Source organism: Carassius auratus, unplaced genomic scaffold, assembly GCF_003368295.1.
Source record: "Carassius auratus strain Wakin unplaced genomic scaffold, ASM336829v1 scaf_tig00023288, whole genome shotgun sequence".
In the NCBI taxonomy this organism is placed as follows: Eukaryota; Metazoa; Chordata; class Actinopteri; order Cypriniformes; family Cyprinidae; genus Carassius; species Carassius auratus.
Genome location: NW_020525257.1, coordinates 149645 through 169968, shown reverse-complemented (window position 1 = coordinate 169968; position 20324 = coordinate 149645). Strand labels below are relative to the sequence as shown.

General features: G+C 36.5%; 2 protein-coding genes across 2 annotated transcripts in view; both read left to right on the top strand.

Annotated features, from left to right (window-relative positions):
• Window positions 1-358: 358 nt before the first annotated feature.
• LOC113077843 (NACHT, LRR and PYD domains-containing protein 3-like) overlaps window positions 359-20324 on the top strand; it is a 54895-nt gene continuing 34929 nt past the window's right edge. Inside the window, exons 1-4 of the mRNA XM_026250113.1 lie at window positions 359-2357; window positions 3067-3192; window positions 3306-3407; window positions 3699-3794. Coding sequence (XP_026105898.1) covers window positions 2308-2357; window positions 3067-3192; window positions 3306-3407; window positions 3699-3794 — 374 coding nt within the window. The 5' untranslated portion in view covers window positions 359-2307. The remainder of the gene's footprint in view (window positions 2358-3066; window positions 3193-3305; window positions 3408-3698; window positions 3795-20324) is intronic.
• Window positions 4706-19253, top strand: LOC113077842 (ribonuclease inhibitor-like). Its single transcript, XM_026250112.1, has 5 exons — window positions 4706-5708; window positions 6564-6734; window positions 7730-7903; window positions 18275-18453; window positions 18779-19253. Coding segments are annotated over exons 1-5 (579 nt in total). The 5' UTR covers window positions 4706-5655; the 3' UTR covers window positions 18781-19253.

The following is a 20324-nucleotide window of genomic DNA, read 5'->3' as shown; positions in this document are numbered from 1 at the left end:
TGTTCGCAGTTACATATTAACAAGGCCATAGTCAGGTTTACTTAACAAAAATAAGAGTAACAGAAAAAAAATCTAGCTTAGCTATATTGTTGTGTTACTTTTGTCCCAACCGATGCGGTCGAAAGTAACAATGTGCAACTTATGTTTAATGTGAAATTATACTGAAGTCTTTCTACATTTCTACAAAATACCACCTGGTATTGTTAGACCACACTCATGAGTTACTGACCACAGCATACATATATCTCTGTCTACAACATTATCTTTTAAAATTATGTTTTAAAAGATAAGGTATAATGGTACTTTCGCCCCTGCTCTCCCCTATCGTAATTATAGTAATACACGCGCATCATAATGTCACTCGCGGCTGGCTTGACAGTGTTTTTCTGAAGTCCGGCTGGCTTGACCACAGTGTTTTACTCCCAGGCGGTGAACGGTATCCACAGCGTCCGGTAGTTTTTCTTTCGCTTCTGGCAGAAGCTGCTGGCAAACGTTGATGATCTTACCTGGGACATCTTCTCTCTCACTTTCAGAGACCCCGTGAACTCTGAGACTCCAACGACGTGAGTAATCTTCAAGATACAGAAGCAGTTTTTCCTCTTCATGCCAGTTAAACTCGACTCTTTTGGCCAGTGTCTCAGTCGGACCGACTTTCACTTTAAGATCTTTTACTTCGGCGTCAATCACATCCTTCACTCCAGAAATCTGTCTGGTATTTTCGTTCATTGTTTCTTTCATACTAGCAACCACACGTGAGTTTCCCCCCACCATTTTTCCAAAGCATCCGAATGATTATTATTATTATAATTATATAATGTATTAATCATCCTCGAGACCTCCCGAAGTTCTGTCTTGTGTTGTTTGATGGCAGGAGACTTACACGGGGTTTCTGGAAGACAGGGACATTCTTTCCTCACACAGCATGAATTCAGTATCAGTATCATGGCTTATGTAATGCATGTTCTTCATCAGAAGTTCTTTTCGGGCTTAACTTAACTCAGTACCGTTTTTGTTAGTATGAAAAGCAGCTTGTGTTCCATGCTTACTTTTTATGTTCTCTGATTTTCCCATTTTGGCAGCTACTACAAATTTAACACTGGTTAAATGTGATCTGGTACTTAATTATTTTTTTCTAACTGCATCACAAGACAAAATAAACAGCTGAGTTTGTGCAGCTAATCAAAGCACCATCTTGGACCTCGCCCCTGGCCAACGAAAGCTGCCATGAATTCCAGACCTTCAGTCTCGAGACCTCCAGTCTAAAGGTCTGGTTATGTGAGACTAGAGGCAGATCAGAATAAAAATGTCACTTTTACCTAAATCCTGTTTTCCTAATGTTATATAATGATCTCTTATCAGATAGTTCTGTGAATTGCCCCTCTACAATCCCTCCTCCCTTTTTACTTCCTGCTTTCCACAGATATTTCCTGTTATTGTTGAAATGAGAGTGATTTTATCTTCTCTCTTACTCCTGCCCTCCCTTTCTTTCCCCTTGTTTTTCTCCCTCCTCCCATCTGTGTTCTCTTTCTCTCTATTCTCTAGGTCTATGTCTCTTTACCTCAATGTATACATGTATACATGCATATAGAGTTCAATCGGTGAAGAATGGTGGAGGACCTCTGTGGGCCCAGGTTACTGGGTTTATTTTGTCCTTTACTGAAAGTTGAAGTTCAGTGCCAAAATTATTCCTTATATGTCCAGTATTTGCTGAATATATGCTTACCTCAGCTAACTTGTTGTTTTGGCTCATACCCAACACAAATGTAATCCATATCTCACTGGATAAACCAATACACCACCCCTTGCAATGCAACTATTTAATGTGTGAATGTAATAATAAACTTTGAAGAAGTTAGTGGGCAGCTTAAAAGGCTTAATGTTCATACTTCTTTCCATCTAACCATGCAAGGAATGAAATGGTCAGAAGGCATCAAAAGATAAAGACAAAGAAATGTGTTAATTTAACACCTAACAACAAGCAAAGTGTAATGTGTAGAGCAAAACAGTGCAGAAAATTACAATACTGGGATCCAGGGTCAGTGGAGAATGTGAGGAGTAGATAACTTCTGCTTTCAATTTCTCCTGAAGGACGTGTGTTTTTGATATCTTTATTTTTACGCGAATGAAGTGGTTTGGTTGCTGTTTCATGTTGTCTGTGGTTGATTTTAACATTTGTGTTCAGATAAGATCAAGATTGTGTGTTTGAGTGAGCGCTGTTTCTGGACTCTCAGGATCCGTTCAGCTGAATTATTAGTTTGTCATTTCCACACAGTGACAGAGTAAGTGCTGGAGATCTCACTCTTCATCATGAGTCACACACAAACACCCCGAGATCAGGATTTCTCTCCAGGATGCAGGTATTTCTATACATATTAACAATAAAAACGGCAAGACCTTAAAGAAATAATTTATTAAAAGACACAAAGACATCAGAAAATTAACTTTTTCCTATTTAGATCTTAGAACACAATACAAAATCGTGATTTTTATTTTTATTTATGTATAAAAAATACTTATTTAATGTTTAAATCGTCCCTTTGCGGGTATAAACTGATTGAAAACAGAAAGCTTGTCTGACAATGTGTTACAACATTTTAGCTATGTTTTTAAAACATTTGTTGTAAAATTGTGTGAAACATGTATGTCTATGTATTAATATATTAGCCTACAGTATCATATTTGATACAGAAGTTTCTAGAGCCTATAAAGTATTAGCATGATCAGAACTTTGCTGATAAACCTGTTCAAGATGAACATGTACTGGACTGAACCAGCTCAAGTTCACTTCATTATGTATTTTTTTTAAAATCTATGCTACATATCCTCAACTCAGAAACTCAAGGCTTAAAGAAGATTGAGTTTTCCACTTGTAATAATGACGTTGTGGTCAAGTTCATGTGCGTTTAACTCTTAAATACAATCTATATGACGTGACTTGAATGCACCATTAGAGCAGGATTGAAACTAAACACCACAGGGCTGTAGTCATCAGAAACTGAGTTTGACAAACCTGATCTAAAGTGGACCACAGAATCTGTATGTAATTCAGTGGACTCTCTGTTATAGTTCAGTTGATCAGAAGAGATCAGAAGCAGAGCCCAGCTGTGTGTCTATGAGGAGTGATGATTCTTTGCCTCATCCAATTAATTTCATGAAGTCTGACGAATCTAGAGGTCATCCTCAAAATCTCAGGTACAATATTTAATTAGAACACATAATAGAAAAAATTGTTTGTTAGCTTCATCATGTGATTATTTCATGATTTAATCTGATATTTTATAATTTGCTCACACTCTCTGTTATAGTTCAGTTGATCAGAAGAGATCAGAAGCAGAGCCCAGCTGTGTGTCTATGAGGAGTGATGATTCTTTGCATCGTCCAATTAATTTTCACAGCAGTAACACAAGGTTTAACCTCAAGTATTACATTTTGTAGAAGATATGATTATAGTATGAAATGTTAAATTAAACTGTCATAATTATACAGCACTATAATAAATAAATATGAGCAGATGCCTGGCTTGGAAATGCATTAAATCCAAAGACAACGAGAAGATAAAGAGCACAGAGTAGAATTGCTTATTTATTTCAATTTATTTAAATGGTGATCTTGAGCAGGTTCATTTTTAATTAAGTCACATCTGTTAAGGTAATGTAACAAATATCACTAATGACAAAGTGTTTGATTCTTGATTCAAGATCAGTCCTCCAAAACAGATCAGTAACAAATCCCTTCTGTAAGAAATATGACCAGACTGTGAATCAACCACAACACAACACGTATCCTGGTGTGAGGTAAACTGGGGCATTTTATAATGCAGTGCATCATCACACATTACTGAAATAAACCCAGTGATATGTTCAGTGTCTCATAACACAGAAAACTCTGTACATTTATCTCTGTAACTAATTTTCCAGGCAAGAAGTCCTCAACACGTTGAGATCAAATCTGAAGCAGAAGTTTGAGCGTCTGTATGAGGGAACAGCGATGCAGAGAAACCCAACACTCCTGAATGAGATCTACACAGAGCTCTACATCACAGAGAGTGAGAGTGGAGAGATCAGTAATGAGCATGAGGTGAGACAGATTGAGACATAATCCAGGAGAGAAGCAACAGAGGACATAGCCATCAAATGCAGTGACATCTTTAGACCTTTACCTGGACAAGACAAAGCCATCAGAACTGTGCTGACAAAGGGAGTCGCTGGCATTGGAAAAACAGTCTCTGTGCAGAAGTTCATCCTGGATTGGGCTGAAGGGAAAGAGAATCAGGACGTCCAGCTCATATTTCCACTTCCTTTCAGAGAAATCAATCTGATGAAGGACAAAACACTCAGTATTTCAGATCTTCTTCATGTGTTTTTCCCTGAAACTAAAGAAATGGAAATATCCAGTGATGAATATAAAGTGTTGTTCATCTTTGATGGTCTGGATGAGTGTCGTCTGTCTCTGGACTTTAAGAGTAAAGTGAAACTGTAATATATCTGAATCAGCCTCAGTGGACAGGCTGCTGATGAACCTCATTGTGGGGAATCTGCTTCCCTCTGCTCTCATCTGGATCACCTCCAGACCAGCAGCAGCTGATCTCGTCCCCTCTGAGTGTGTCCATCGAGTGACAGAGGTACGAGGCTTCAATCAGCCACAGAAGGAGGAATACTTCAGGAAGAGAATCAGTGATCAGAGTCTGGCCGACAGGATCATCTCACACCTGAAGTCATCAAGGAGCCTCTACATCATGTGCCACATCCCAGTGTTCTGCTGGATCTCAGCCGCTGTTCTGGAGAAGATGTTGAGTCGAGCAGAGAGTGGAGAGATTCCCAAGACTCTCACTCAGATGTACACACACTTCCTGATCCTTCAGACCAACATCAAACATGAGAAGGACTATGAGAAGAAGGTGACAGATGAAGACATGATCCTCAAACTGGGGAAAGTGGCTTTTGAGCAGCTTGTGAAAGGAAACCTGATCTTCTATGAGGAAGACCTGAGAGAGTGTGGTATTGATGTGACAGAAGCATCAGTGTACTCAGGATTGTGCACTCAGATCTTCAGAGAGGAGTTGGGCTTGTATCAGGGGAAAGTCTTCTGCTTTGTTCATCTGAGCATTCAGGAACATCTATCAGCTCTATATGTGCACCTCTCCTGTACAAACCACAACAGAAATGTGTTTGACCAGTTCACCAAACAGAGTTTATGGTCTAAAGTGAAGAACTGGTTTCATTCTGTTTCATTATCTGAGCTGCATCAGAGAGCTGTGAAAGAGGCTCTACAGAGTAAAAATGGACATCTGGATCTTTTTCTCCGGTTCCTTATGGGTTTGTCAGTGGAGTCTCATCAGATTCTCCTTCAACGAATATTGAAGTTGAAAAGCAGCAGCTCTAACAGCAATGAGGAAACAGTCAAGTACATCAAGGAGAAGATCAGGACCATTGACTCTCCAGAGAAATCCATCAATCTGTTCCACTGTCTGAATGAACTGGGTGATCGTTCACTAGTGGAGGAAATACAACAGTATCTGAAATCTGGAGGAATAAAGGAAGCCAAACTCTCGTCATCTCAGTGGTCAGCTTTAGTTTTGTGCTATTGACATCAGAAGATGAACTGAATGAGTTTCATCTTGATAAATTTGTTAAAGAAAAGAATAATCCTGAAAATATGAAAGTTCTTCAGAAGCTGCTGCCTGTGATTAAAGAATCCAGATCAGTTCAGTAAGTATCACTGAGAACAATAACTTCACTGTTAAAACATGAAGAAAATCAGAGTTAAAAGCTCATTAATCTTCAGTGATGTAGCTATTATTTTAGTGGTCGGCAGTTTGATGTATTTTCAGTTCAGAGACATTGTAAAACATTTCTTCATGCATTCAAACAAAGTCACGTAAATAATGCTGCTTATCAAATTAAAAATGTTAAATTTAACATGAAGGAATTTAAATATTTCTCATCTGGCATAGAAGACCATCAGAAATCAAGAGCAACCAAACAAGTGGAGAAGCGGCTCATATATACAGCAGCTCAAATCTCCTCAAATCTGATGAATCCGTTACTGGAGCAAAACAGCAGCTTACTTGAACACACACTTATGAAGACAGCATTTGAAATCTACAATAAGTTATTAATTATACATGTTTGTTATTTATATGTTTTCAGTTTTTAAATCTTACAGAAGGGCATCTGGAATGACAAGATCTAGACTCAAATTTATATTAAAACACAAGAACTATTTGCCAGTTCACAGTCCAGCATGTGGATTATTATTAAACATGTTAAAACAGTTAGAAGTTGAATTAAATTAATTTCATTTTTACGCAATTGCAATACGATTACATACAATTTTACTTAATTAATAGATAAATGATGTTTTAATGCTGTCTTTAAAAATGTTGTGTCAATTTGCCCATTAAACTTGCATGCCAATAAAATGCATGTGCATGTTTTTTTTTTTCTCATGGTTTGAATCAATTTAATTGTATTGGAATTGGAGTTGTTTGATTGTTTTTTTTTTTTCTTTTTCTGATAGCTGTTTAATAGTGTTTCATATGTATTAATTTTAAATCTCTACAGGTTGTATAATTGTGGTGTCACAGATAAAGGTTGTGCTGCTCTGACTTCAGCTCTGAGATCAAACCCCTCACACCTGAGAGAACTGGATCTGTCGTGGAATAAACTAAGATATTCAGTGAAGCTGCTTTCTGATGTACTACAGGATCCTCAGTGTAAACTGGAGAAACTGGGGTAAGATCATATATAACTCACACATGAAGCACATTTAAAGTAAATATGAAGAGTTCAGCCTCAGCTTTTTAGTAATAAAATAAACAGCATTGCGAAAGTCATTGGTTGTGATGTTCACCGTAGTTTATATGTACAGTAGAGGATATCTGCATTTGTTACAGAAGCAATTACATGAATACCATCAAGTGAAAAATCCAACTGAAGATAAACAAAATACAATCTTAACATAGAATGGTTTCAAGTTCTCACGAACAGAAACTGTCTTTATGCATTTCTGTCAACTTCATTCACTGCAAAATGAACTAGAGATGCTCCAATCTGTCTTTTTTGTCTCCAACACTGATTCTGACACCGGGGTTCGGTATTATCTGATACAGATCCTGATCTGATACCAGTGCAGTTTTTATTCTTTTAAATCCACGTAGAACTTGTATTTCTCTGTGTGTGGAGCTGATAATCACTCTTTCACAATCAACTAAATACAGACAAATTCATTATAAATAATAATAAAAAAATAATAATATTATATATGAACAAAAATTATAAACTAGGTTAGTGGGTAATTCAGCAGCTAATTCTATAAACAAAAAAGTGCACAATTATTTTATAAATCTAAATATATAGTGTAAAAAACCTTATTTAGTGGGGAACAAATAAAAGTGTAGCACTAAATCTGGTAAAAATGTTGCACGTTGCTATTTGTATTGTTGTAAAGTCCATTCATGAACAACACTATACGTATTTAAACATACTATAAAATGAAAAATACATTTATTTTAAATGTATCGTGCATTATACTTATATTCAACTACACGTGATGGAAAGGACAAAACAAATACATTGTAGCACATTTCTAACACAGGGGTCTTTAAATACTGCATGTTAAATTTAGATGTCTTATGATCATGTTTTGTGTCTGATGTCAATTAATAATTGATTCACAGCTAAACTGATCTGATCTGAGAGAGTGAAGAGTGTGCCATTGTTCTCTACAGGTTGAGTGATTGTGACATCACAGATGAAGGTTGTGCTGCTCTGACTTCAGCTCTGAGATCAAACCCCTCACACCTGAGAGATCTGAATCTGTCGTGGAATAAACTAAGAGATTCAGGAGTGAAGCTGCTTTCTGATGTACTACAGGATCCTCACTGTAAACTGGAGAAACTGAGGTAAGATCATGTATGACTCACAGATGAAGCACATTTAAAGTAAATATGAAGGGTTCAGCCTCAGCTTTTTAGTATTAAAATAAACAGCATTGCGAAAGTCATTGGTTGTGATGTTCACTGTAGTTTATATGTACAGTAGAGGATATCTGCATTTGTTACAGAAGCAATTACATGAATACCATCAAGTGAAAAATCCAACTGAAGATAAACAAAATACAATCTTAACATAGAATGGTTTCAAGTTCTCACGAACAGAAACTGTCTTTATGCATTTCTGTCAACTTCATTCACTGCACAATGAACTAGAGACGCTCCAATCTGTCTTTTTTGTCTCCAACACTGATTCTGACACCGGGGTTCGGTATTATCTGATACAGATCCTGATCTGATACCAGTGCAGTTTTTTAATCCATATAGAATTTATATATCTCTGGGTGTGGAACTGATAATCACTCTTTCACAATCAACTAAATACAGACTGTAACGAGTGGGGCAGGGCTGAGAGCCGTTGGAATGGAGCGAGGCCAGTGGAGTAATTGGAAATGAGAGACACCTGCGCCACTCACCATTTTCCAATTACTCCTGCGTCTCGTTCTGTCCCCACTCATCACACAGACTAATTCCGCATTGCAGGCAACCAGTAACCCGTGTTTTTCCAACCTTAAACCTGTGAAAGTGCACTCGAACGGCACTCAAACCCGTGACTTCCCACCTGTAAACTCGTACTAGATCGATGTACTCCGAGTTCCGAGTTCTGACATCACAGCACGCAAAACACCAATGGCAGCAGCCCCTTACGAATAATATTGCCTACGGATGGAGTGTTTATGCAAGTGGTACACGTTGAAAAACTATTTTAGGACAATGTAACAGCACTAGAATATATAATAAAATAAATAATAATCTAGCTACTATTCCTTGCGCTCAGGAAGTTTGGCGTGACTTGAACGGTACAAAGTCATTAGTCGTGGTTTGAAATCGTGACTTGCGAGCTCAAAAACCTGCCTGGAACGCAGCATTATTAATTACAAAGAAAAATTAAATAAAAAATATATGTGAATAAAAAACTTGGTTAGTGGATAATTCAGCAGCTAATGTTTTAAAAAAATTCTGTGCACAAAAATTGTATAACTATAAATATATAGTGAAAAATCATTATTTGTAACAAATAAAAGTGTAGCACTAAATCTGTTAAAATGTTGCACGTTGCTATTTGTATTGTTATAGAATCCATTGATGAAAAACAATATATTTATATTTAAACACATACTATAAAATGAAAAGACATTTCTTTTAAATGTATAGTGCATTATACGTATAAACAACAACATATGATGGAAAGGACAGAACAAATACATTGCAGCACAAAGCACTTACAGAATGATGCACTTGAAGCAGTCGATGTACACAGCACTTCACATTAAACAGTTCAAAGCACAAAGGGAAGAGATGTTGATGTGTAGTGAAATGACATACAGCCAAGTATGATGACCCATACTCAGAATTCATGCTCTGCATTTAACCCACCCAAAGTGTGCGCGCACACACACACACACACACACACAGAGCAGTGGGCAGGCATCCCAGTTTAGTATTGGCTGCCCAAGACTCGAACTCACAAACTAAGGTTTAGGAGACAAAATCTTTAACCACTAGGCCACCCCCCCCCCTTTTTGTGTGTGAAGTGTGTAGTATAGTGTATTATAGTGCAACAGTTTAATTACGATACCTGATCCGGCAGAAAATGGCAGCATGAGTATCAAAATTGTTGCTTCCCTACTGTAAACAATGTTAATAGTGTTAAAATATGCAAGTTAAATTTAGATGTCTTATGATCATGTTTTGTGTTTGACCTCAATTAATAATGAATTCACAGCTAAACTGATCTGATCTGAGAGACTGAAGACTGTGTCATTGTTCTCTACAGGTTGTATAATTGTGGTGTCACAGATGAAGGTTGTGCTGCTCTGACTTCAGCTCTGAGATCAAACCCCTCACACCTGAGAGAACTGGATCTGTCGTGGAATAAACTAAGAGATTCAGGAGTGAAGCTGCTTTCTGATGTACTATAGGATCCATGCTGTAAACTGGAGAAACTGTGGTAAGATCATATATGACTCTCACATGAAGCACATTTGAAGTAAAAATGAAGGGTTCAGCCTCAGCTTTTTAGTATTAAAATAAACAGCATTGCGAAAGTCATTGGTTGTGATGTTCACTGTAGTTTATATGTACAGTAGAGGATATCTCCATTTGTTACAGAAGCAATTACATGAATACCATCAAGTGAAAAATCCAACTGAAGATAAACAAAATACACAGAATAACACAGAACGGTTTCAAGTTCTCACGAACAGAAACTGTCTTTATGCATTTCTGTCAACTTCATTCACTGCACAATGAACTAGAGATGCTCCAATCAGTCTTTTTTGTCTCCAACACTGATTCTGACACTGGGGTTCGGTATTATCTGATACAGATCCTGATCTGATACCAGTGCAGTTTTTATTCTTTTAAATCCATGTAGAATTTGTATTTCTCTGTGTGTGGAGCTGATAATCACTCTTTCACAATCAACTAAATACAGACAAATTCATTATAAATAATAATAATAAAAAATATTATATATGAACATAAATTATAAACTAGGTTAGTGGGTAATTCAGCAGCTAATTCTATAAACAAAAAAGTGCACAATTATTTTATAAATCTAAATATATAGTGTAAAAAACCTTATTTAGTGGGGAACAAATAAAAGTGTAGCACTAAATCTGGTAAAAATGTTGCACGTTGCTATTTGTATTGTTGTAAAGTCCATTCATGAACAACACTATACGTATTTAAACACATGCTATAAAATGAAAAATACATTTATTTTAAATGTATAGTGCATTATACTTATATTCAACTACACGTGATGGAAAGGACAAAACAAATACATTGTAGCACATTTCTAACACAGGGGTCTTTAAATACTGCATGTTAAATTTAGATGTCTTATGATCATGTTTTGTGTCTGATGTCAATTAATAATTGATTCCCAGCTAAACTGATCTGATCTGAGATAGTGAAGAGAGTGTCATTGTTCTCTACAGGTTGAGTGATTGTGGTGTCACAGATGAAGGTTGTTCTGCTCTGACTTCAGCTCTGAGATCAAACCCTTCACACCTGAGAGAACTGAATCTGTCGTGGAATAAACTAAGAGATTCAGGAGTGAAGCTGCTTTCTGATGTACTACAGGATCCTCACTGTAAACTGGAGAAACTGTGGTAAGATCTCTCTGATAGTCACATGTCAGTAAAACACCCTTTAATGTAAATTCTAAGAATAAAATCAGCAATTTTCAGTAAACAAAATATATTTCAGCAAAAGTTAATTTCATTCATTTCCATTACATCACATGCTTTGATTCTGATAGTTTGATCAATAATGAATTTCCAGATAACATGTAAAATAGTAATCCAGAGTCTCTGTGACTTACTACAGGATGAATATCTCGGAGGTTTAGAGTTGAACAGACAAGAGTCTGAATGTGTTTAGTTTTAACTCAGTATTACAGTGATCAATGAGTGAATGAAAGTTATAATCACTTCAGTGTTCAGCATTATCATTGATAAAAGACCCTCAAGACCTGTAAAACCACAAGCAGTATTTTTATTTTATATAATTATTTGCTGCTCTATCAGCAGGTTCATGTTCCTCTTATATCAGGGAGAGGTAAACTTGGTCCTGGAGGGACACAGTCCTGCAGAGTTTAGCGCCATACCCAATTAAACACAGCTGCACACAGGGCCGGATCATGACACGGACCGATTTAAGGTCCTGCTCGGTTGAAATCATGTTCCGGGGAGAGCAGTATTTCGTCTGGGCAGATGTCCTCCTGTAGGTGTTTATTAGAGGAGTATGGGATTTAAATCCTGCCATGATTCAAAACTGAAAATACAGTTCTGATAGGTTGAAACTAAGTGTTTGAAAACTCAAAATCTTACAAAAAAAAGTTTCGCAAGTTCGAAAAATAAGATTTGCAAGCTTGCAAAATGTAAAAAAAAATTAAAATATCTCTGCAAACATTATGTTGTTTTTGAGATTTCCTTCTTCAGAACTGCAACATCTTTTTACGATGTTGCGCAAAGAATTTTTCAGAGTTTCAAATTTGTCAGTGTTCTCCCACTGTATTAGATTGTTTTCCTGGTTAGAAACCTTGTAAATGGTGATCTGAAAAATGGTGTGCGAATGTGTGAAAAAAAGTTTTGAAACTCTGAAAACAGAGCTTTGCAGGCTTGCAAAGTGGTAAAAAAAAATTAAATCTCTTCAAACATAACTTTGTTTTTGAGTTTTCTTTCTTCAGAACTGCAACACTCTTTTTAATGGTGTTGTGCAATAATTTTTTCAGGGTTTCGAATTTGTCACTGTTCTCCCAGTGTATAGTTTGTTTTCAAGATTTGAAACTCTGTAAATAGTGATCTGAAAACTGGTGTGCAAATAGGTGAAAAAAAGGTTTGAAACTCTGAAAATAGAGGTTCGAAAGGGCGAAACTTATTACATTACATTACATTTGCACTCCTATGCAGACTATTTTTTCAGAGCCGAGTTTACAACACCCACTTTGCGGAGATACGCTCACACAGTTGTGAGTTTGCGACTCACGTGATTTGTGGCAGTGTTGTCACGCAGCTCTGCTCTGAAACTCTGAAACTCAGACTGAGCGAAAATGAAGCTTCGCAACCTCGTAACTAAAAAAAAAAAGCCTGGAGGGAGGGCCTTCTGCTCTTGGCCAATGCTTTGCTGTCTGCTGACGTACAGTCCAATCACAAGTCGTATTTACCTGAAAGGTGGGATTGACCGACTGCTCCGCCAATGACAAAAGCGCACAGGATACGCAAAATAAACGGTCCTAAAATTTAAAATAAGGTTTCCAACTTGTCGCTGGAATTCACCATACAATTGCCAGCAGCCACTAAGTTTACCACTGATAGTCCGGCAGTGCATCAGTATACACACTTTCCTCACCTGGCGACTCACTTTCCTCAACTCAGTTTCTTTTTCGGGGTGGGGGCTGGTAGTACTGGCACCTGGTTACTGGCTACTCAAGAATTAATGTTCAATGAATATAAAAATGTAAAACATTTTTTTTTCATGGCTTAAATTATAAGGACATTCTAAATGTATTTATTAATTCTGCAAGCTTCATTGCGAAGTGAATGCTTTTGGACTCTTAGGACGTGTTTTTGTTGGGTTTTTGTCGGTGACTCAAAATGTAAGCATCCTCTCTCAATCCGTCACAAACAGCGTATGAGGACAATGGAAGCAATAAAAAACAACAAATATACAAGTTCTATAACAAGTTTCAGTTAGCTTACACGTAAAGCTTTTAAACAATATAATAAAGAAATACAGATAACAGATAGAATAGAAACATTACAGAGCAAGCTAGTGTTAGAGGTCTTTTTTTGCCTTTGTTAATACTAAAAGAAAACCAATAGAATACAAAAGATTAGAAAGCTTAATATTCTTCTTTTTTTTTTTAAAGAATAGTGAGTGTTAGCGTTAGAGGGTCAAATACATTTGGAAAAGATCGGTTTTAAGTTGTATATATATACAACTTAATCTTGATTCGCCGGCTGAGTGCAAGGAGAATCGGTGTTCGGTGCTCAGGTGGCGGGCTGGTCGGTCACTCGCTTTCTGGAGAGGTAAGAGACACACCATTTGCTGGCATTCTGCTGGAGAACTTTCTCACCCGTGTCTTCTCGGGTGCAGCTTTTGTAGTCGTCCTCTGAGCGGTTTCAGCTGGGACCGATCAGCCCGCGGTGATTGTGTGCAGGTGGATCTCCTCTGTTGCCAGGGTGACGCTGATCGGTGCCCGGGACACGGCTCACAATATATATACACACACACACACACACACACATATATATATATATATATATACTACTTATATAATATATGAAAATACAGATTATAATTCAGGTTTATTTTTTATTATTTTTACAAAATATAGATTTTAAAATGTCTCAATACATATAGGCTATGATTACAGAAAAAAGTTAACCATGCATTCATAAATTTGTAATAGGCAATTATTTATAATTTTACTGAAATATTTTAATAAAAGTAAAACATACACTGTACACCTTTCTGAATATTTAAATATAATATCTAAATATTATTTTGGATGCATGAGGAATGCGTGAGGAAAGTGAGTCGCCAGGTGAGGAAAGTGTGTATACTGATGCACCGCCGGACTATCAGTGGTAAACTCAGTGGCTACTGGCAATTGTATGGTGAATTCCAGCGACAAGTTGTTAACCTTATTTTAGAACCAGACCGCAAGCCATCTGGGACTGTCTTGTGGCCAGAAATCTGCGCATCCTCTGTTTGCGTATCCTGTGCGCTTTTGTCATTGGCGGAGCAGTCGGTCAATCCCACCTTTCAGGTAAATACGACTTGTGATTGGACTGTACGTCAGCAGACAGCAAAGCATTGGCCAAGAGCAGAAGGCCCTCCCTCCAGGCTTTTTTTTTTTAGTTACGAGGTTGCGAAGCTTCATTTTCTATGAAGGTATTTTTGATTCAAATTAACTGAGCACCTGTGGCAGTGCGATTTGTAGTTGTAGAGAAAAGCCACACATGTGTATCAGTAAATTTGAAGTCACAGAGTGAAATGTTTTAAGAGTTGCAAACCTGTAGCCTTTTTTTCTCTCCCACAAACACAACACAACAGTTACACCTTCTCAAATTCTTCATTGCAGGTGCACAAATCCTATTCTACAAATCACACATTTAGAAACTCGTACGCTCACATTTTTGAAACAATTGCTGCAGTGAATGTGGTGCAAAACGCATTTACACACCCGCATCAAGAAATGTGCAGTCGTGGAGAAATGTTGAACATCCGCAAATCAGTACGTGAATTCATCAAATGAGAGTTGCACACTTGTAGAATATTTTCTCAGAATGTCTTGTATATTTTTCTAACACAAACACAAAGTACATAACTACAGCTTCTTGAATCTGCTGCGATGAAGCTCAAACACTGTTTTTTCGCTTTCAAGCGACAAGTTTCGCGCTCTCCCTTTTGCACCGAGATATTTGGTTCAAAAGTGATTTGTGCATCTGTAGAGGTAGTGGGCGGGACTGTTTAGAGATTACAGAATTTCAGCCAATCAGAAGAGCTACTGAGCCAGTAGATATACGCCCCAAGCAGTTTTACGCCCCTGTTGTTCCTCATGTGTCCAGTAGGGGGAGGCTGCAGACCTATGACCTACTGTAAAATGTATTATTTATATATATTTATAAACTGTTTTTATATACAGAGATTGACTGATATATGATGTTGTGAATTTATATTAAGTTATATTTAGATATTAACCATATTCAGGCCATTAGACATACAGTACTGTGTAATCATATGAATCCTAAATGAAATATTTGTTTTACAATTCACAATTGCTCGTTATACAGCAACAGAACATGTTCTACATAGCATTTTATGAAGACCAACAACATTTAACAATTTTCTAAAGTTCCAAGGGTCATTTAAAAGAAAGACAATATTGTTGTTCACAAAAAAAATTTATTAACACCATGACTTGGTTATTTCTTAACAGCATGACTCCTGTAGATGACTCTCCAATGGTTTGCCACTCTTCTTTAATTGTTTCTTTATCCTGCGGTCAAAGTGATCCCACTCACTGATAAAAATAAATAAAAAAGCAAAAGTTGCATAGTGGTAGAAAACAATGGTTATTTATAAATAATGGCAGGATGTCATGTTTCAATTTTTTTTTTCCTTTATAGGATCCTTACAGTACCTTGCGTCAATGACAGGTCCTCGAAGGAATTTCTCCTCAGCCTCCAAGATGGACACATCTTTCACAACAGCAAGAGCACAGATGATGGACTACCAGAGAAAGATTTATCACAGCCCAAATAAGCCAAGCATCATTTTGCTTTTTTTTTTTTTACAACAAAATCCAAAGTTCCTTTTCTATATTAAGCACAAAACTATTATTTTATAGAAATTATCTAACATTATGGATAAACTATTTGACATTAAAAACAATGTGAATATGACACCATGCAGAGCACAACTAACACACAAGACCATACCTCTGGAAAAGGGACATCCATAATGAATCTGATCTGGTCACTGTGGGTGTGTGTAGGTGTGCCATCCAAAATTGAAGTCATCTGAGTGTAGATAACATCAATTCGCTCCTGATCTTCAATGAACAATATTGATGGAACACTTGGAAAAAGTGTCAAGTCACTTTGATTGTTTTTTTTTTTTTTTTTTTTTTTTTTTGTCCATTGATGGATAGACTGTGGTTAGTTAAGTTTGAGTCAGACAGAACATCTGACATCTGCCTCTCAAAATAAACTGATCCATCTTTTGAATTGATATCGCTATTCTTTCTTATTTAATTGATCAATCTTTTATAAATAATAAATGTTGCATCATTACACAATTACAATCAACAACAAGTACTTTAGCAGATTATTTAACATACCTCATCCGTATCACTTCAAGAAGGTCTGCTGCTATCATACATATAGATATGGTCTGCTGTTCTTATAAATGACTGGGCTCATATACTAAAATACTTGCCTTCCCCTACTGGACGCATGAGGAACAACAGGGGCGTAAAACTGCTTGGGGCATATATCTACTGGCTCAGTAAGCTCTTCTGATTGGCTGAAATTCTGTAATCTCTAAACAGTCCCGCCCACTACCTCTACAGATGCACAAATCACTTTTGAACCAAATATCTCGGTGCAAAAGGGAGAGCGCGAAACTTGTCGCTTGAAAGCGAAAAAACAGTGTTTGAGCTTCATCGCAGCAGATTCAAGAAGCTGTAGTTATGTACTTTGTGTTTGTGTTAGAAAAATATACAAGACATTCTGAGAAAATATTCTACAAGTGTGCAACTCTCATTTGATGAATTCACGTACTAATTTGCGGATGTTCAACATTTCTCCACGACTGCACATTTCTTGATGCAGGTGTGTAAATGCGTTTTGCACCACATTCACTGCAGCAATTGTTTCAAAAATGTGAGCGTACGAGTTTCTAAATGTGTGATTTGTAGAATAGGATTTGTGCACCTGCAATGAAGAATTTGAGAAGGTGTAACTGTTGTGTTGTGTTTGTGGGAGAGAAAAAAAGGCTACAGGTTTGCAACTCTTAAAACATTTCCCTCTGTGACTTCAAATTTACTGATACACATGTGTGGCTTTTCTCTACAACTACAAATCGCACTGCCACAGGTGCTCAGTTAATTTGAATCAAAAATACCTTCATAATTTTCGCTCAGTCTGAGTTTCAGAGTTTCAGAGCAGAGCTGCGTGACAACACTGCCACAAATCACGTGAGTCGCAAACTCACAACTGTGTGAGCGTATCTCCGCAAAGTGGGTGTTGTAAACTCGGCTCTGAAAAAATAGTCTGCATAGGAGTGCAAATGTAATGTAATGTAATAAGTTTCGCCCTTTCGAACCTCTATTTTCAGAGTTTCAAACCTTTTTTTCACCTATTTGCACACCAGTTTTCAGATCACTATTTACAGAGTTTCAAATCTTGAAAACAAACTATACACTGGGAGAACAGTGACAAATTCGAAACCCTGAAAAAATGATTGCACAACACCATTAAAAAGAGTGTTGCACTTCTGAAGAAGGAAAACTCAAAAACAAAATTATGTTTGAAGAGATTTAATTTTTTTTACCACTTTGCAAGCCTGCAAAGCTCTGTTTTCAGAGTTTCAAAACTTTTTTTCACACATTCGCACACCATTTTTCAGATCACCATTTACAAGGTTTCTAACCTGGAAAACAATCTAATACAGTGGGAGAACACTGACAAATTTGAAACTCTGAAAAATTCTTTGCGCAACATCGTAAAAAGATGTTGCAGTTCTGAAGAAGGAAATCTCAAAAACAACATAATGTTTGCAGAGATATTTTAATTTTTTTTACATTTTGCAAGCTTGCAAATCTTATTTTTCGAACTTGCGAAACTTTTTTTTGTAAGATTTTGAGTTTAGTTTCAACCTTTCAGAACTGTATTTTCAGTTTTGAATCATGGCAGGATTTAAATCCCATAGAGGAGCAAGTGACTGTTTCTCCAGACAGATCTGTCCTTATATCACTATGAAACAATATCTCACATTCAGCTCTGTGTGTCTGTTCAGTCCTGAAGCACATGAGAGTTTCAAACAGCAGCATTGAGCATCAACATGCAGAAATCTCATTCTGTCAGCAGCAGTATGTGGCAATGCTTGTCATTATATCTCCTCTCCTGCTCTGAGACCAGAGTCAATAACAAACTACACACACTTCAACTACAATTAACACTGTGTCATTGTTCTCTACAGGTTGAGTGATTGTGGTGTCACAGATAAAGGTTGTTCTGCTCTGACTTCAGGTCTGAGATCAAACCCCTCACACCTGAGAGAACTGGATCTGTCTAAGAATAAACTAAGAGATTCTAGTAAGAAGTTACTCTCTGATCTGAAGAAGGATCCACATTATAAACTGGAGACATTACACTATTGTGAGTGTTTGTTTATTTAAAGTTTCTAAATTGAGGAACAGACTCCTGTGTGTGTGATTGGAGAATATACGATAATAATTCAGCTCCACTTTAATCTCTGTACTTTAAACTGTTTTTAATTCTGTGATGTGACTTATTTTTAATATATGAATATTTTAATGTCTTACAGTGTCTCTAGGTGATAGTAGTTGTTGAGCATTTACTGTTATTAATCTCTGGCTGTAATATGAATATACTGTGTGTTTTCTGAGCTGGATCTGCTGATGTGATGTGACAGCAGTAATGTCTCAGACTCATATGTGTCTGTCTGTGTGTTTTATTGTAGGAGTCTCAGTGTTTAGACGTCAGTTCAGTTTCCTCAGGATCAGCTGATGGTGAATAAGGAGCCGCTTCAGAGACGTCACAGACACACAATCAACACAGACTGTGTGATGGGGACACAAGAATTTAAAGATGTTCAATTCGGTTCATTTTCCTGACCGACTCCTAACACTCATTCTCTAATTATTGACTGTTGACAAAATAGAAAGTTAAATTACATTTAAATTAAATTGGAATTAATATGTTTGTGACCCATTGAAAGTGAACTCTTTACAGTTTCTATTAATGTCTTATTATTATCATCTGTATGACCAAAACTCATTTTCACTATAATAAGGAAAACAAAAAAACTCAAGTGATTGCACACGGATCTCATGGGGAACATTTGTATTCGTGCAGAATGAGATGTTGATATATTTCTCTTTAAATACTTTTTATTTCTAGATGTTTATATGTTGTTTATAAAACAAATAATTTTATAGCTGCTTATATTTTCGGCTTTGTATTTTACTCTGTTCTGAACACCGTACAATTTAAAGGATTCGCAATTTTTTTTCTCTCTCTCAACACAATTTTGACTGATATATGTACAGGAGATATTTTAAATGTATTTTTTAACCCATGCAGCAAATGTTTTTAAAAAAAAAAAGCTTCGGGGAGAATAAAAGTTTTTAATCTTTATAAGTAGCTTAATGTAAAACATTGTCATGAATTTGACATTGTCATTCCAAGGCTCGTGAACTCAAAAGGACATAGGCCGAACATATAAAAAAAGAATCACAACCCCTAATGTGAATTCCAAGACGTCTCGATTTAATTAAATTAACAGAATTCAAATCAAACATTCACAAATAATATTTATAAGAAAGAAAACTATCTAAAATCTAATGGATAAGAAAATCAGTTCACGGGTAGGGAAAATAAATACATACACTACCCGCAACTGAGAAGTAAAAGATATACCGAATATCAAAACACAAATTTATACGTTAAACCTAAGCTTATCATAAAACAAACAAAACCGCCTCCAAGAGGCGATGGGAGATGCTGGAGAATGGGAAGTGGAACAACAGAGAGAGAGAGAGAGAGAGAGAGAGAGAGAGAGAGAGAGAGAGAGAGAGAGAGAGAGGTTTTACAAAACTTTATTTAAAACAACACTAAATCTTCAACAATTCACATTATATAGAAGAAATAATTTTTTTTTACAAAAATTACATTTGCAAAACCAGATGTCCATCAGAAACAACACACAAAACCTCATTAACACACCACAGATCACTGAAACCCGTCTCATTATTTACAAGACTATAATATACAAATTCTATCTTTAGTCTGCCAGCTACTAATTTCTTAAACATCACTTCAACATTAGCACTATTTAACTGCAAACCTCGATTTTTCCTGGTTTTCCATATTGTCAATTTCGCAGTTCCTATTAAATAATTTAACAGACACATCTTCCTTCTTTTTGAAAAATTATATTTCACACCCCCTATAAAAACTTCCTCTGAGAATTCTTCACCCAAAGCTTGAAACAGTCTACTAAGAGC